This window comes from Macaca mulatta, chromosome 8 (assembly GCF_049350105.2).
Source record: "Macaca mulatta isolate MMU2019108-1 chromosome 8, T2T-MMU8v2.0, whole genome shotgun sequence".
NCBI classification, from domain to species: Eukaryota; Metazoa; Chordata; class Mammalia; order Primates; family Cercopithecidae; genus Macaca; species Macaca mulatta.
Genome location: NC_133413.1, coordinates 154,126,971 through 154,141,644, shown reverse-complemented (window position 1 = coordinate 154,141,644; position 14,674 = coordinate 154,126,971). Strand labels below are relative to the sequence as shown.

The following is a 14,674-nucleotide window of genomic DNA, read 5'->3' as shown; positions in this document are numbered from 1 at the left end:
TTATTTATTTTTTTTTTTGAGATGGAGTCTCGCTCTGTCACCAAGGCTGGAGTGCAGTGGCCGGATCTCAGCTCACTGCAAGCTCTGCCTCCCGGGTTCCCGCCATTCTCCTGCCTCAGCTTCCCGAGTAGCTGGGACGACAGGCGCCCACCACCTTGCCCGGCTAGTTTTTTGTATTTTTTAGTAGAGATGGGGTTTCACCGTGTTAGCCAGGATGGTCTTGATCTCCTGACCTCGTGATCCGCCCGTCGCAGCCTCCCAAAGTGCTGGGATTACAGGCTTGAGCCACCGCGCCCGGCCAAGATTTTCTCCTATGTGTTCTTCTAAAAGTTTTGTAGTTTTACCCTTTACATTTAAATCTATAATCCACTTTGAGTTAATCTTTTACAGGGTGTGTGGTTCAGGTCCACACTAACCCCTTTGCCTGTGGATGGCCAACGCTCCAGCACCATGGAGCGAACACACAGTCCCCTGGCACCCAAGGGCTCCCCCAGCACCCCCAGTTGCTGCCCTTCTCAGCTCTCCGGGCCACCATGCCCCAGGCAGCAGGTCTGCTGGACACCCCAGCACCCCTGACTCCCACTTGCACCTCTGGACACCTCACTGTATCCTCAGCCCCTCCCTAAGCCCACCGCCTCAGCCCTGCCCCTCCCCTCCAACCCAGGAAGAAGGACCCTTTGCAGACAAAGAGAAAGAAGAGAGGGGCAGGACAGGCTCCCAGGCAGCACCTACAGGAGGAGAGTCTGGGGGTGGGTCCCCGGCTGGGCAAAGACTCTGGCAGTGGTCCAGTGGATGCATCTCCCAGGTGTCTCCCGTGGGCCCCAGGCAGAACCCAGGCTCCAAGCAGCACCTCCAGACTTGCGTGGGAAGTGGGGTGAGGTTAGGGTGGGTTGGGGGAACATAATGACTGAGATGAGAGAGGGACTGGGATCCAAATTAAGTTGATTTACATAAAACTAAGGCAGGCAAGGTTCGTGGTCTGGTTTTCCAGCCACTGCTCCAACAGGTGGAGTCGGCCTCACCCCACCCTACTCCTGGGCCCAGGACAAGTCCAGGCAGTGTGTCTCCAGCCTGGCCCAGGGCAGACTCTGCTTTTTTTTTGTTTTTTTTTTTTTTGAGTCTCACTCTGTCGCCCAGGCAGGAGTGCAGTGGCGCAATCTCAGCTCACTGCAACCTTCACCTCCCGGGTTCAAACGATTCTCCTGCCTCAGCCTCTCAAGTAGCTGGGACTATAGGCGTGCGCCACCATGCCCGGCTAATTTTTGTATTTTCAGTAGAGATGGTGTTTCACCATGTTGGCCAGGATGCTCTCAAGCTCCTGAGCTCAAGTGTTCCGCCCGCCTCAGCCTCCCAAAGTGCTGGGATTACAGGCGTGAGCCACCGCGCCCAGCCAGTCAGACTGTCATTTCTAACACAGCCCAAAGGTTCTAGGCAGGAGCTCTGTGGCTGGGCTGTGTGGCTCAAGTTCTCTGGCAAACCGGAGTGCTGACAGCGAGAGGCCTGATGGGTGGGCCCCGTGCTGCCGCCAGTGCCGTGAGCTCTGCCAACCCTGGAATCACCAGCCTCAGTTTCTCCATCAGTAACACCACTTCCTCAGGCAAAGCATGGAAGGAAAACTCGACACCAAAGGCATTCACAAAATGGGAGTCGCTGCCACTTCCATTGCAGACAAGGCTTTAAAGTCAGGACTTCTAGGAAGGGAATGGGGCAAGGCGGGGCTAGGAAACAGCTCTAGCAGTGTCACTCAGGCTTCTGACAGCTTTCAGAGACCGAGCCGGCGGGGTAAGCCTTGTCCTGCGTGGGTGTGCACCTGCCAGACTCACACCTGCCTGGCCCACACCTCCCGGTACCCACACCTCCCGGGGCGCACACCTGCCTGGCCCACACCTCCTGGGCCCACACCTGCTCAGGGGTGTTCCCGTCCTCTGCGTACACCCGGGGGTCTGCTCCGAGCTTCAGAAGCACCTCCACGGCTGCCAGGTGGCCCCCAAAGGCTGCGCGGTACAGTGGCGTCCGACCGAAAGCGCCCTGTAAGATGGGCTCCCTGAGCAAGATCCAGGCCTTGTCCCTGGGGGAAGGAGGCCCCGCGCTTCGGCCCGCAGCCCACGGCGCCCACCTTGCTGTTGGGGCTGGCGCCGAGCTCGGCCAGCAGCTGGATGGCCAGGGACTGCCCGCCCGCGGCCGCCTCGGACAGCGGCGTGTTCCCGTGGCTGTCCTCGCACTCCACCAGAGCCACGCGTCGCTGCAGCCGCCGCGCCTTGCCTGCCTCGTCATGGCCCACGCCCTCGCGGGTCAGCAGCTGCTCCACCTGCGCCGCCCGCCGCAGTCACTGCTCTCCGCTCCTCCCACTCCACCCCCACCCCCCGCCCCCGCCCCCGCCCTTCTCCCGCCCCCGCTGACCTCCTTCAGCACCGCTCGGATCTCGCCCACGTCCCCGTCGAAGGCGGCGTCCAGCAGGCGGCGGCGACGCTGCAGCTCCTCCCGCCGCTCCCGCTGCGCCGCCTCCTCCTGCTCGCGCTGCCGCCGCGCGGCCTCCTGCTCCCGGCGCACCAGGGCCAGGTAGGCCTGGGAGGCGCCCGCCCGAAGTCACCGCCCGCCCCGCGCCACCGCCCGGAGCCCCGAGGCCACCGTCCACGCCTCTGAGGTCGGAGCCCAGCCTGAGCTCCACACCCCCCTCCACGCACCCTGCTTCGCCATTTCCTCCTGCCTCCTGCCCTGGCCCCCGGGGGTCGCGGCCGCCCGTCCTCACCTCCCTCTGCAGCTTCTCCATCTGCTCCAGGTACTCCCGGCGCTCCTCCCGGCGGCGGGCGAGCTCCCTCCTGGCCCGGAGCTGCCGGAAGGCGCCCTGGATCGCTCTGGCCGCTCGGTCCTCCGCTCGGTCCTCGGCAGCCCCTGGGGTGGGGAGAGGCTCACGCGGGCGCGTTCTCGCCTCCAGCCACGCCGGCTGCGCCGCTGGGAGTGGAGCCGGCCCCGCCCCCGCCCCCACAGAAGGACCCAAACGGCTCTCAAAGCCCCCAGCGCGGCCGAGCCGGAGTTCCCGCCCGCAGAGGCCGCACGAGGAGGCTGCGCGAAAGCCCGGGACGGGGAGAGGACCCACGTCTGCGGGAACCTCCCCTGCCCCACGCCTCCGGGGACCCTGCGAGCCCCGCCGAGCCCGCAGCTCGGGAGCCCCGAGGAACGGTGAGGAAGCGGCCCTGTCCCCCGCGGGACTCCCTCCCCGAAAGCCGAAGGCCCCTCCTGCATCCAGGCCCCAGCGAGGTCCGTCCTCTTCGGACTCGGCCTCGCCCTCGCCCCACCGCGGCTGCAACAGAGCGCTGGGCCCGAGCCTGGAGCCGCCTCGTAGGGAGGAAAGGGGCGGAGGAGAGGCCGTCGGGCCCAGCCCTGCCCTTAGTGGTCTCGGGAAGTCACGGCACCACTCAGCCTCCCCGGCTTGAGCCCCTTGCTGTAACGTGGAACAACACTGGCAGCTTTCTAAGAGTCTAGCAATGGGGCGCTTGTGGCGCTTCCGCCACAGTGAACGCTCAGCGTGCGCCCCGTGGGTGTGACTTGCACCAGGGCACGGGCAGAGGCGGGGGTGGGGGGTGGTGGTCGAGGCTGTCGGGCCACGTGGGCACCCAGCAGGGAGCCACAGCTGTGCAGAAGGCCACGGCAGCCCAGGCCAGAAGCAAGCAGGCAGCTCAGCTGGGTCTCCACAGGTGTCCCCACTGGGGAGCCAAGTACTATGATTCCCACAACCAGGCTCCCAGGGAACATGGACAGAATGGTGGGATGAGGCGAGACTGGGAGACTCGGAAGGCCCTGCAGGCCCTGGGCACGGACCGGAGCAGCCAGAGGGGGCAGGGTGGAGAGCTGAGTGCATGTGGGAAAATCAATGTGAAGGGGAATAAACGGAGAGTCACCGTCAGGAGGGCGAGACACCGAGTGGCAGTGGACAGAGATAATAGGGTCATAAGAATAACGAGTGTCTAGAATGCAGATCCTGACAATGGAAACAAAGAACAGACACTCAAGATAAAATCCAGGAAATCCTGAAATGAACCTTAAGACCAAAGGGGGAAAAAATCCCAGAAAACAAAGGGCATGAACAACAGGCATCAGACACAACTCGGTGAAGTTGAGCCTCAACACAAAATGTTTTTCAGGCACCGGAGGAGAAAGAGCAAAGCACCTATGAGAGGAAAGTCCGGCTCTCCTGAGGCTTTTCTTTTTGAGACAGGGTCTCACTCTGTCACCCAGGATGGAGCACAGTGGCACAATCTCTGCTCACTGCTGCTTCCACCTCCCCGGTTCCAGCAATCCTCCCACCTCAGCCTCCCGAGTAGCTGGGACCACAGGCACACGCCTGTACACCACACCCACCTCCTAAAGCTTTTTACGGAAACACTAAATGTTAGAAGAAAATGAAGCAAAGTCCACAAAATTCTGCAGGGAAAACAGTGGGCCAGGAAGAGTATGTGGTTCTGCAGCAGAGTTGGCAGGGCAGGACGTGCAGCCTTCCCAGTGACAGCAACAGAAAAGACAGACGGAATCAAAGTGTTTTTTAAACAAGTGTCTGACGGCATTGAAAGCTACTGAGGAAGTGAAGAATGAGGTCTTGAGGAGAACAGTGCAGCAGGGTGGTCCCAGCACCAGGAAGGTGAGCCTGGCCTGGAGACTCGGGCAGCTGGGCCTGGCCTGGCCCAGAGCAAAGGGTCAGCTGCTCAGCAGGGGATGGGCCAAGGGACAGACCTGTATTTAGAGTACTGGGTATGGCTTGGGTTTAGGGTTGCAAGATTTAGCTAATAAACAGGATGCAATTTGGGGGACATACACTAAATAAATTATTCACTGTTTATCTGAAATTCAAATTTAGGCCAAGTGTAGTGGCTCACTCCTCTAATCCCAGCATATTGGGAGGCTGAGATGGGAGGATTGCTTGAGCCCAGGAGTTTGAGGCCAGCCTGGACAACATGGTGAGACCCTGTCTCTCTTTTAAAATATATATATAGGGCCAAGTGCAATGGCTCACATCTGTAATCCCAACACTTTGGGAGGCCAAGGTGGGAGGATCACTTGAGCCCAGAAGTTCAAGACTAGCCTGGGCCACGTAGGGAGACCCCTGTCTCTACAAATAACTAAAAATTAGCTGGGTGTGGTGGTGCACATCTGTAGTCCCAGTTACTCCGGAGGTTGAGGTGGGAAGATGGCTTGAGCCCAGGTCAGTGCTGCAGTGAGCCATGATCATGCCACTGCACTCCAGCCTGGACAACAGAGCAAGACCCTATCTCAGTAAAATGTATATATTTTTATATTACACATATAGAATATGTATATATGAGAAATTCAAATTTAAATGGATGTCCCGGTTTATGGGAGCCCTGTTTTATCTGGTAGCCCTATTTGGGTCAGAATCACAACCTTCACAAAATAAAATAACCCTGATGGGAACAGGGGCCCAGCTCCAAAGAGTGACAGCAAACGAAGTCGTCTTCATTTGCAGATGATGCACATAAAAATCCCAAAGAACTCATCACAAATGATTATCATCAACAAGCAATCTTGGGAAGGTTCTGAATATAAGCTCATACTCACAAAGTATATTTCTGTACACAAGCAACAAAAAGAAAATTTAATTATTATATTGGCATCAAAAAACTATCATATACTTGGATTAAGCCCACAAAATAAATGTCAGTGAGTCCATAGTGATAGAAATAAGGGATTAAATACACACCAGAGGGAGTGGAGGGAAAGTAGAATCCCATCAATGGGTATAGGATGGGGCAGGGAAGGAGCAGATTGCCATCGGGCACACAAGAAGTGCAGCTACTGCAGCTGACAGCCGCCGACGCATGTTTCAGTGGGTTTGAAGAAAAGCAGAATTTCTCTTGTCTCAATATATCTCTCCCAAGATAAGTGTCACCCACAAAAGGAAAACATAGTACATTTACAAAGGAGAAACCCAGCGGAAACCCCCCAACTAAGTCATTCAGTACAACATCAAAAGCAGTGAGACGTTCGCAGAACCCCCCCACTCCGCCCCGCGACTGAGTGATCGAGGGCAGCAGCATAAGCGGTGAGATGTTCACAGAACCCCCCCCGCCTCCCCACTAAGTGATAGAGGGCAGCATCATAAGTGGTGAGATGTTCACAGAACCCCCCCCGCCCCCCCACTAAGTGATCAAGGGCAGCATCATAAGTAGTGAGACGTTCGCAGAACCCCCCCCGCCCCCCCCACTAAGTGATCGAGGGCAACATCACAAGCAGTGAGATGTTTGCGGAGAACCACCCCGTGACATGATGTACGTCGAAAACACAACATAATTTCTGCTTTATTTTATTTTTAATTTTTAGAAACAGTCTCAGCCGGGCACAGTGGCTCACACCTTTAACCCCAGCACTTTGGGAGGCCGAGGCGGGCGGATCACCTGAGGTCAGGAGTTTGAGACCAGCCTGGCCAACATGGTGAAATCCTGTCTCTACTAAAAGTACAAAAATTAGCTGGGTGTGGTGGCACATGCCTGTAATCCAGCTACAGGGGAGGTGGAGGCAAGAAGAATCACTTGAACCCAGGAGGTGGACGTTGCAATGAGCCGAGATCGAGCCATTGCACTCCAGCTGGGCGACAGAGCGAGACACTGTCTTAAAAAAAAAAAGGGGGGTCTCATTCTGTCAGCCAGGCTGGAGTGCAGTGGCTCGATCTTGGCTCGCTGTAGCCTCAACCTCTCTGCCTCAGCCTCCTGAGTCGCCAGGACCACAGTTGCACACCAACACATCCACACTCACTCTTCAAAAGTGTCAAGGTCGTGAAAGAAAAGTAATGACTACAGGAACAGTTACAGACTTCAGGTAACTATGCAGAAACAGCAAATAAAGGCAATATGGCATCCTGGAAAAAGTGGTGGAATCTGAGAATGTCTTTAGTTAATGGTTTTATGCTAGCGTTAATTTCCTGGTTCTGATCCTTGTATTGTCCCTATGGAAAACGTTAACCTTAGAGGAAGCTGGGTAGGTTATACATCTATGGAAAATCCCCATACTCATTCTGTTACTTTTCTGTGAGACAAAAACTACTTGAAAATAAAAAGGTAAACAACTGTCAAATACTAGGATTAAATCTGACAAAGATGCACACAAGATCTCTATACACATGAGCGAACACACACACACACACACCCATAAAACATTTTTGAAAAGCACTAAGAACAGAAAACAAAAGGAGAGATATACCATATTTGTAGATTGAGTGGCCACTGCTATAGAGCTGACACTCTCTGCACATTGAGCTAGAGGTTCAACGAAATCCTAATGAAGACCACCCAGCAGGGCTGTTTTGCTTTGTTTGTATGAGAATTGACCAAGTGATTCTCGAATGTATCTGGGAAAGAGCCAAGAATGGCAAATAATTCAAAGAAGAATCCGGTGGGAGGACTTGCTCTTCTTGAGATTAGGACCTCACGTCGGTGAAGACAGTGCAGTGTTCTCACACAGAGACCAGTGGCCGTGGGTTTAGAAACAGCCCCCTGGCATGTGGGCGCTTCCTGGCCAAGGGGCCTACAGAGCCGTGGGGAAGAATGGAGATTTCAGTCAGTGGTGGGGTCCAATCAGAAAACCCGTATGAGGAGAGGGAAGACATGTGTCTGCTACTTTACTCCATTCACAACAGGCAATTCCAGATGGACTGGTGATCGCACGGGAAGGCAAAACCATAAAGCTTGTAGAAGATCACATGGGAGAACAGCTTCAGGAACTTGGAGTTGGAAAGAAAGATTTATTTAAGAGACCACCACACACACACACACAAAAAGAAAACACGTTAAAATCAGTAAGTTCGTGTGTGTGTGTGTGTGTGTGTGAGATGGAGTCTTGCTCCATTGCCTAGGCTGGAATACAGTGGCTCGATCCTGGCTCACTGCAGCATCCACTTCCCTAGGTCAAGTGATTCTCCTACCTCAGCCTCCCAAGTAGCTGGGATTACAAGTGCCCACCACGCCTGGCTAATTTTTGTATTTTTAGTAGAGATGTGGTTTCGCCATGTTGACCAGGCTGGTCTTGAACTCCTGACCTCAGGTGATCCACCCACCTCGACCTCCTAAAGTGCTGGGATTACAGGCATGAGCCACCATGCCTGGCAAAAATCAGTTAGTTCTATTCATGAGAAGACACCGTTGAAAGTAAAAATGCAGGCCGGGCGCGGTGGCTCAAGCCTGTAATCCCAGCACTTTGGGAGGCCGAGACGGGCGGATCACGAGGTCAGGAGATCGAGACCATCCTGGCTAACACAGTGAAACCCCGTCTCTACTAAAAAATACAAAAAACTAGCCGGGCGAGGTGGCGGGCGCCTGTAGTCCCAGCTACTCAGGAGGCTGAGGCAGGAGAATGGCGTAAATCCGGGAGGCGGAGCTTGCAGTGAGCCGAGATCCGGCCACTGCACTCCAGCCTGGGCGACAGAGCGAGACTCCGCCTCAAAAAAAAAAAAAAAAAAAAAAAAGAAAGTAAAAATGCAAGCCACTGAGTGGGAGAAGATAATTGCAGTACATGTAACTGACAAAAGGTTTGTATTCCGAATATATTGGGAAATATCACAAAGCCATAAGAAAAGAGGCAGCGGCACAATAGAGAACTAGTGACACACTTGAATGCACGCGAGAACCTACCCAAGTGGCCAAGAAATATATGGAAATGTGATTAATCTCATTAGTTACCAGGGAAATCTAATCTAAAACCTCACCTAATACCAATGCACACCTGCTAGAGAGAGGCTGCCACTGCCGGCGGGAGGCTCGCAGCACAGTGGTCTCCCACACTGCCGTGGGGAGGGAAATCGAAACACCCACTTCAGCAGACAGCTTGGCACACCTGTGCCTCAGCAACCCTTCTCCAGGCACGTGCCCCCAAAAATGCTTGGATGTGTGCACCAGGAGACAAGTGCAAGAAAATCCATGCTAGTATTATTTTTAAAACCAAAATCTACAAATAATCCAAATGTCTACTAGCAGTAGAATGCATCAGTAATGTTATATGCACATAACAGACACCTAAAGAGCCATGAACATGAACCACAGCTACATAAAACAAGGGATGACTTTTAAAATATGTACTTTATATACCACAAAGGAAAAGACTACTAAAGTATGTCAAAATGTAAAACTTCTGCTTATCTACAAATAACATACCAAAAGTGAAAAACCATATAAACTTGGAAAAGAAATTTTCAACACATAATACCTGTTAAAGAACTTCTGCGTATGTCGAGGAAACAGGTAAGTAATCCGTAGAACAATGGGCAGAGAGATGAGCAGGCATTTCCCAGAAGAGGAAAAAGGATTGGCTGATAAACCTTTCAAAACACATTCCGCCGGGCGTGGTGGCCCATGCCTGTAATCCCAGCACTTTGGGAGGCCGAGACGGGCGGATCACGAAGTCAGGAGATCGAGACCATCCTGGCTAACACAGTGAAACCCCGTCTCTACTAAAAATACAAAAAATTAGCCGGGCGTGGTGGTGGGCACCTGTAGTCCCAGCTACTTGGGAGGCTGAGGCTGGAGAATGGCGTGAACCCGGGAGGTGGACCTTGCAGTGAACCGAGATCGCGCCACTGCACTCCAGCCTGGGCACAGAGCAAGACTCCGTCCAAAAAAAAAAACACATTCCATGAAATGCAAACTAAAATTACCACGGAGGCTCATTTCATATCCAGTAATTTTGCAAAATGTAAAGATAGACTTCTCAGATTGGGTGAGGATGAGAGGATTATATATAATCATAAATATATGATTTTTTTTTTTTTTGAGACAAGGTCTTACTCTGTCTCCCAGGCTGGAGTGCAGTGGCATGATCTTGGCTCACTGCAAGATCCAGGATTCAAGTGATTCTCCCACCTCAGCCTCCCAAGTAGCTGGGATTACAGGCATGCACCACCATTCCTGGCTAATTTTTGTATTTTTTGGTAGAGACGGGGTTTTACCATGTTGGCCTCGCTGATCTCGAACTCCTGACCTCAAGGGATCTGCCCGCCTTGTCCTCCCAAAGTGCTGGGATTACAGACATGAGCCAACAAACCCGGCACGGCTATATATATGATTCTTGAAATTTTTATTTTCTTTTTTGAAAATTATATTTTAAACGTAAGGGAATGGAACACATTTGTAAGAGTGGATTCATCTGCAGGGAGGAGCGGAGTTGGGCGGGGATGCGATAGTGTTGGTGACATGCGGGCTCTTACAGTCTATTGTCCTAAGGCACATATATATTACATATGTTCTTTTGTACACAATTTTTAAAAGAGATTTTTATGCATCCAGCAATTCCTTGAGCTTCACTAGTTTATTTTCATTTGTTAAATTTAACATTTTATTTTTAAAATGAAATGTATAAAATATCTCTGCTGTTATAAAATTCTCTCTCCATCTCTTTCTGCCTCTTCATAATTATGGAAATTTACCCCTGTAAAAATGGAGAGAAAAATATTTGGAGTATTCATCAAATGTTTGCACATTTGTTATTTCTTTTTTCAGTTTGTTTTGTGTTTTTTTTTTTTTTTTTTTAGAGACAGGGTCTTGCTTTGTTGCTGAGGCTGGAGTGCAGTGGTGCCATCACGGCTCACTGCAGCTTTGACCTCCCCAGGCTCAGGTGATCCACCCACCTCAGTCTCCTGAGGAACTGGGACTACAGGCACAGTTTTTTTTTTTTTTGGTTTTTTTTTTTTTTTTTGTAGAGACAGAATCTTACCATTTTGCCCAGGCTGCTCTCAAACTACTGGGCTCAAGTGACCTTCCATCTCAACTTGCCAGAGGGCTGGGGTTTAAGGCAGGAGCCACTGCACCTGGTCTGCACGTTTGTTATTTCTGAGTACTGGGATACCGGAATATTGGATGATTTGTGATCTGCAGCTTTTTCCTTTGATTTGGGGGAGTTGCTTACAGGTTTTATGAGTCAGGGTTTGTTTGTTCTTTTCTGCTACCCAGTAGCGGTCCACCTTTCCTGTGCAGGTGGAATCCTCTGCTGCCAAGTCCTTCCGGCGGGCCCTCCATAGATATGCATGTTTCCTGTCTCTGTTCTCTGACTGCTGAGAGTATCAGAGGAACACAGAACTTTAAACAACTGCACAGTCCCAGAATCAGAATCATCCTTCTATTCCCAGATCAGCTAAATATTTTTAAATTCCCAATCAAAGCTTGAGGGACTTTTTGTGACTCTGTTGAAATGAATTATCATATCTTGTATAACGGAATTACCAGTTTAAGCCCCCACTGTATCCACTGTATTCCTGTGTTAAAAAAGGAACAGCCACTCTGCCTGCCTCTAGGGCTTGTGGACTTTGTTTCTGTTTGGAGGATCGCTGGGCTAATGTGTCAGTCTGTTTTTGCATTGCTACAAAGGAACACCTGAGACTGGGTAATTCATAAAGAGAAGAGGTTTACTTGGCTCGCGGTTCTACGGCTGCACAAGCATGGCACCTGCGTCTGCCCAGCTTCTGGGGAGGCCTCAGGAAGCCTTTACTGACGGTAGCAGGTAAAGGAGAAGCAGGTATGCCACATGGCACATGGCGGAGCAGGATGGATGCCAGGCTGTTTAACCAACCAGCTCTAGTGCAAGCTTGTGAGCTCAGAGAGTGAGAACTCATTACGGTGAGGAGGGCACCAAACCATTCATGAGAGATCCGCCCCCATGACCCAAACACCTCCCACCAGGCCCCACTTTTGACATTGGGGATCACATTTCACTATGAGATTCGGAGGAAACCAAACCATATCAGCTAATAAATATAAAATACAGCAGGGTCTCATACACAATAAGCATTCAACAAATGTTAACTACCATTATCATATTCTTACTGTCATTAGAAGAAAAGCCAGGCCAGGAGCTGTGGCTCACGCCTGTAATCCCAGCACTTTGGGAGGCTGAGGCGGGCGGATCATGAGGTCAGGGGTTTGAGACAAGCCTGGCCAACATGGTGAAACCCCGTCTCTACTAAAAATACAAAATTTAGCCAGGCATGGTGGTGGGTGCTTGTAATCCTAGCTACTTGGGAGGCTGAGGCAGGAGAATCGCTTGAACCAGGAGGCAGAGGTTGCAGTGAGCCGAGATTGTGCCACTGCACTCCAGCCTGGGTGACAGAGCAAGAAAAAAAAAGAGGAGAGGAGGGGGGGAGGGGGAGGGGGACAGGGAGGGACAGGGAGGGAGGGGGGAAGGGATGGGGAGGAGGAGGGGAGGGGAGGAGGAGGGGAGGGGAGGAGAAGAGGAGGGGAGAGGGGAGGGAAGGGATGGGGAAGGGGGAGGGGAGGGGGAGGGGAGGGCGGAGGGGAGGGGGAGGGGGGAGGGGAGGAGGGGGGAGGGGAAGGGAGGAATGGGGAGGAGGAGGGGAGGAGGAGGGGAAGGGGGAGGGGAGGAGAGTCGAGTCCTGAATTTCCTACCACAACAGCCTGTCAGAGAAAATACGGCGTCACGAGGGGATTGCGTAGACTAATTGCACAGTCTGAGACTTCATTCTCCAGTTTTATTTAGACAGAAAATTATGGCTTTGGGGAATGCCTAGGTCCTTGTCAGCTTAATCAGAAGGTGACCCCCCCTTTTGCAGCTGCTGTTTCAAGTGTGTTCTCCTTAATGAAACAAATCAATACAATTTACCACCTGTTATGCAGCGACTGATCTGGTAAATATTTTTTCCTGCCTCCATCAACATTCACCAGAAGCAATTCGCGCCTCTGCCCCTCCGTGCAAGTGGCGTCAGCATATCTTCCCATCTTGTCATGTCCTTTCTGTGCCGCAGTTTGGTCCACAGGGAGCTTGGTGGTCTCAACACCCCTGAGATCATCCTGACAGTGCAGTACACTGGTGAGGGCATGTGGATAGGACCTGGGAAGCTTTCGGAAGCAGTGGGTGCCCTGGCTGCCTAGTGAGATGTGCATGCCTGGCAGATGGGCACAGCTGGCCACACAGGGCCTGGCTCCTGGGTAAAGCTCTGAACACCCAGCCATCTACACTGTGGTCCTCAAACTTTCTTCTTTCTTTCTTTCCTTCTCTCTCTCTCTCTCTCTTTCTTTCTTTCTTTCTTTTTCTTTTTCTGAGATGGAGTTTCACTCTTGTTGCCCAGGCTGGAGTGCAGTGGCGCAATCTCAGCTCACTGCAACCACTGCCTTCTGGATTCAAGCAATTCTTCCACCTCAGCCTCCAGAGTAGCTGGGATTACAGGCACCCACCACCACGCCTGGTGTATTTCTATGCTGACATCTAAAGTTTTTCCTAACAAGTTTAAATAGTTACAAAATATCAGATTATTGATACATTTTATTGGTATATTGATACATTTTAAAGTAAACTCTTACTTTACCAATGGGATACAAACACCATAAATGATTGGACACCCATAATCACACATTTTAGACACACACAAGCTCTACAATAAGTAGAAGTGATATGCTGTGTTACTCTCCTTGAAATATGTTATGCTTTTTATTGCAGATCCTATAACACTTCCTGCAAAAAAAAAAAAAAACCTGAAATTTATTTTCTTTTGAAATTTAATTTTTAGGCCGGGCGCGGTGGCTCAAGCCTGTAATCCCAGCACTTTGGGAGGCCGAGACGGGCAGATCATGAGGTCAGGAGATCGAGACCATCCTGGCTAATACGGTGAAACCCCGTCTCTACTAAAAAATACAAAAAAAAAAAACTAGCCGGGCGAAGTGGCGGGTGCCTGTAGTCCCGGCTACTCGGGAGGCTGAGGCAGGAGAATGGCGTGAACCCGGGAGGCGGAGCTTGCAGTGAGCTGAGATCCGGCCACTGCACTCCAGCCTGGGTGACAGAGCAAGACTCCGTCTCAAAAAAAAAAAAAAAGGAAATTTAATTTTTAAAACCTTACATATAGCTATAAGACTCCATGTTTGTGGGCTGGAGTGTAGTGGCGTGATCTCAGATCACGGCAGCCTCGACCTCCCTGGGCTCAAGCGATCCTCCTACCTCAGCCTCCAGAGTAGCTGGCACTACAGACAGCTAATGCTTTTTAAAAATGGTTTTGGTAGAGCTGGGGTCTTACTTTGCTGCCCAGGCTGGTCTTAAAACTTCCAGGCTGAAGCAATCCTCCCGCATAGGCCTCCTAAATTGCTGGGAGTACAGGTGTGAGTTACCCCGCCAGGCCGAGTTGTCATTATGGCTGTTAGTATGTAATTGTTCAAATTGTTCAAAAATAGATAAATATATTACAAGATTTGGATACATAAAAAACAAAAGTTGGGTCAGAAAAGCAAAAGCAGCCGGGCGCGGTGGCTCAAGCCTGTAATCCCAGCACTTTGGGAGGCCGAGACGGGCGGATCACGAGGTCAGGAGATCGAGACCAGCCTGGCTAACACGGTGAAACCCCGTCTCTACTAAAAAATACAAAAAACTAGCCGGGTGAGGTGGCGGGCACCTGTAGTCCCAGCTACTCGGGAGGCTGAGGCAGGAGAATGATGTAAACCCGGGAGGCGGAGCTTGCAGTGAGCTGAGATCCGGCCACTGCACTCCAGCCTGGGCGACAGAGCAAGACTCCGTCTCAAAAAAAAAAAAAAAAAAAAAAGAAAGAAAGAAAGAAAGAAAAGAAAAGAAAAGCAAAAGCAAGACAGGGTCTGAGTCGGAGGCAACCCGTCGGCGCGCAGCTTCCCGGGGCGGAGCAGCAGTCAGGGGCCGGGCGTCTCCGGGCCTCCCAGGGGAGACGCGA

The 14,674-nt window shown here is 51.8% G+C and overlaps 1 protein-coding gene across 28 annotated transcripts in view; it reads right to left on the bottom strand.

Annotated features, from left to right (window-relative positions):
• Window positions 1-14,674, bottom strand: part of IQANK1 (IQ motif and ankyrin repeat containing 1) — a 62,280-nt gene that overhangs the window by 21,376 nt on the left and 26,230 nt on the right. For 22 of the 28 annotated variants that reach the window (XR_013397529.1, XR_013397530.1, XR_013397528.1 and 19 more), the window contains 4 exons: window positions 2,750-2,892; window positions 2,401-2,565; window positions 2,117-2,308; window positions 1,873-2,028 (listed from right to left, as the gene is read on the bottom strand). Coding sequence is in view for 21 of the 28 variants with exons in the window: in XM_077944465.1 (XP_077800591.1) it covers window positions 1,873-2,028; window positions 2,117-2,308; window positions 2,401-2,565; window positions 2,750-2,892 (656 nt within the window). In the remaining 7 variants the exon portion in view is untranslated. The remainder of the gene's footprint in view (window positions 1-1,872; window positions 2,029-2,116; window positions 2,309-2,400; window positions 2,566-2,749; window positions 2,893-14,674) is intronic. The other 6 variants (XM_077944468.1, XM_077944480.1, XM_077944482.1 and 3 more) reach the window with 4 other exon arrangements.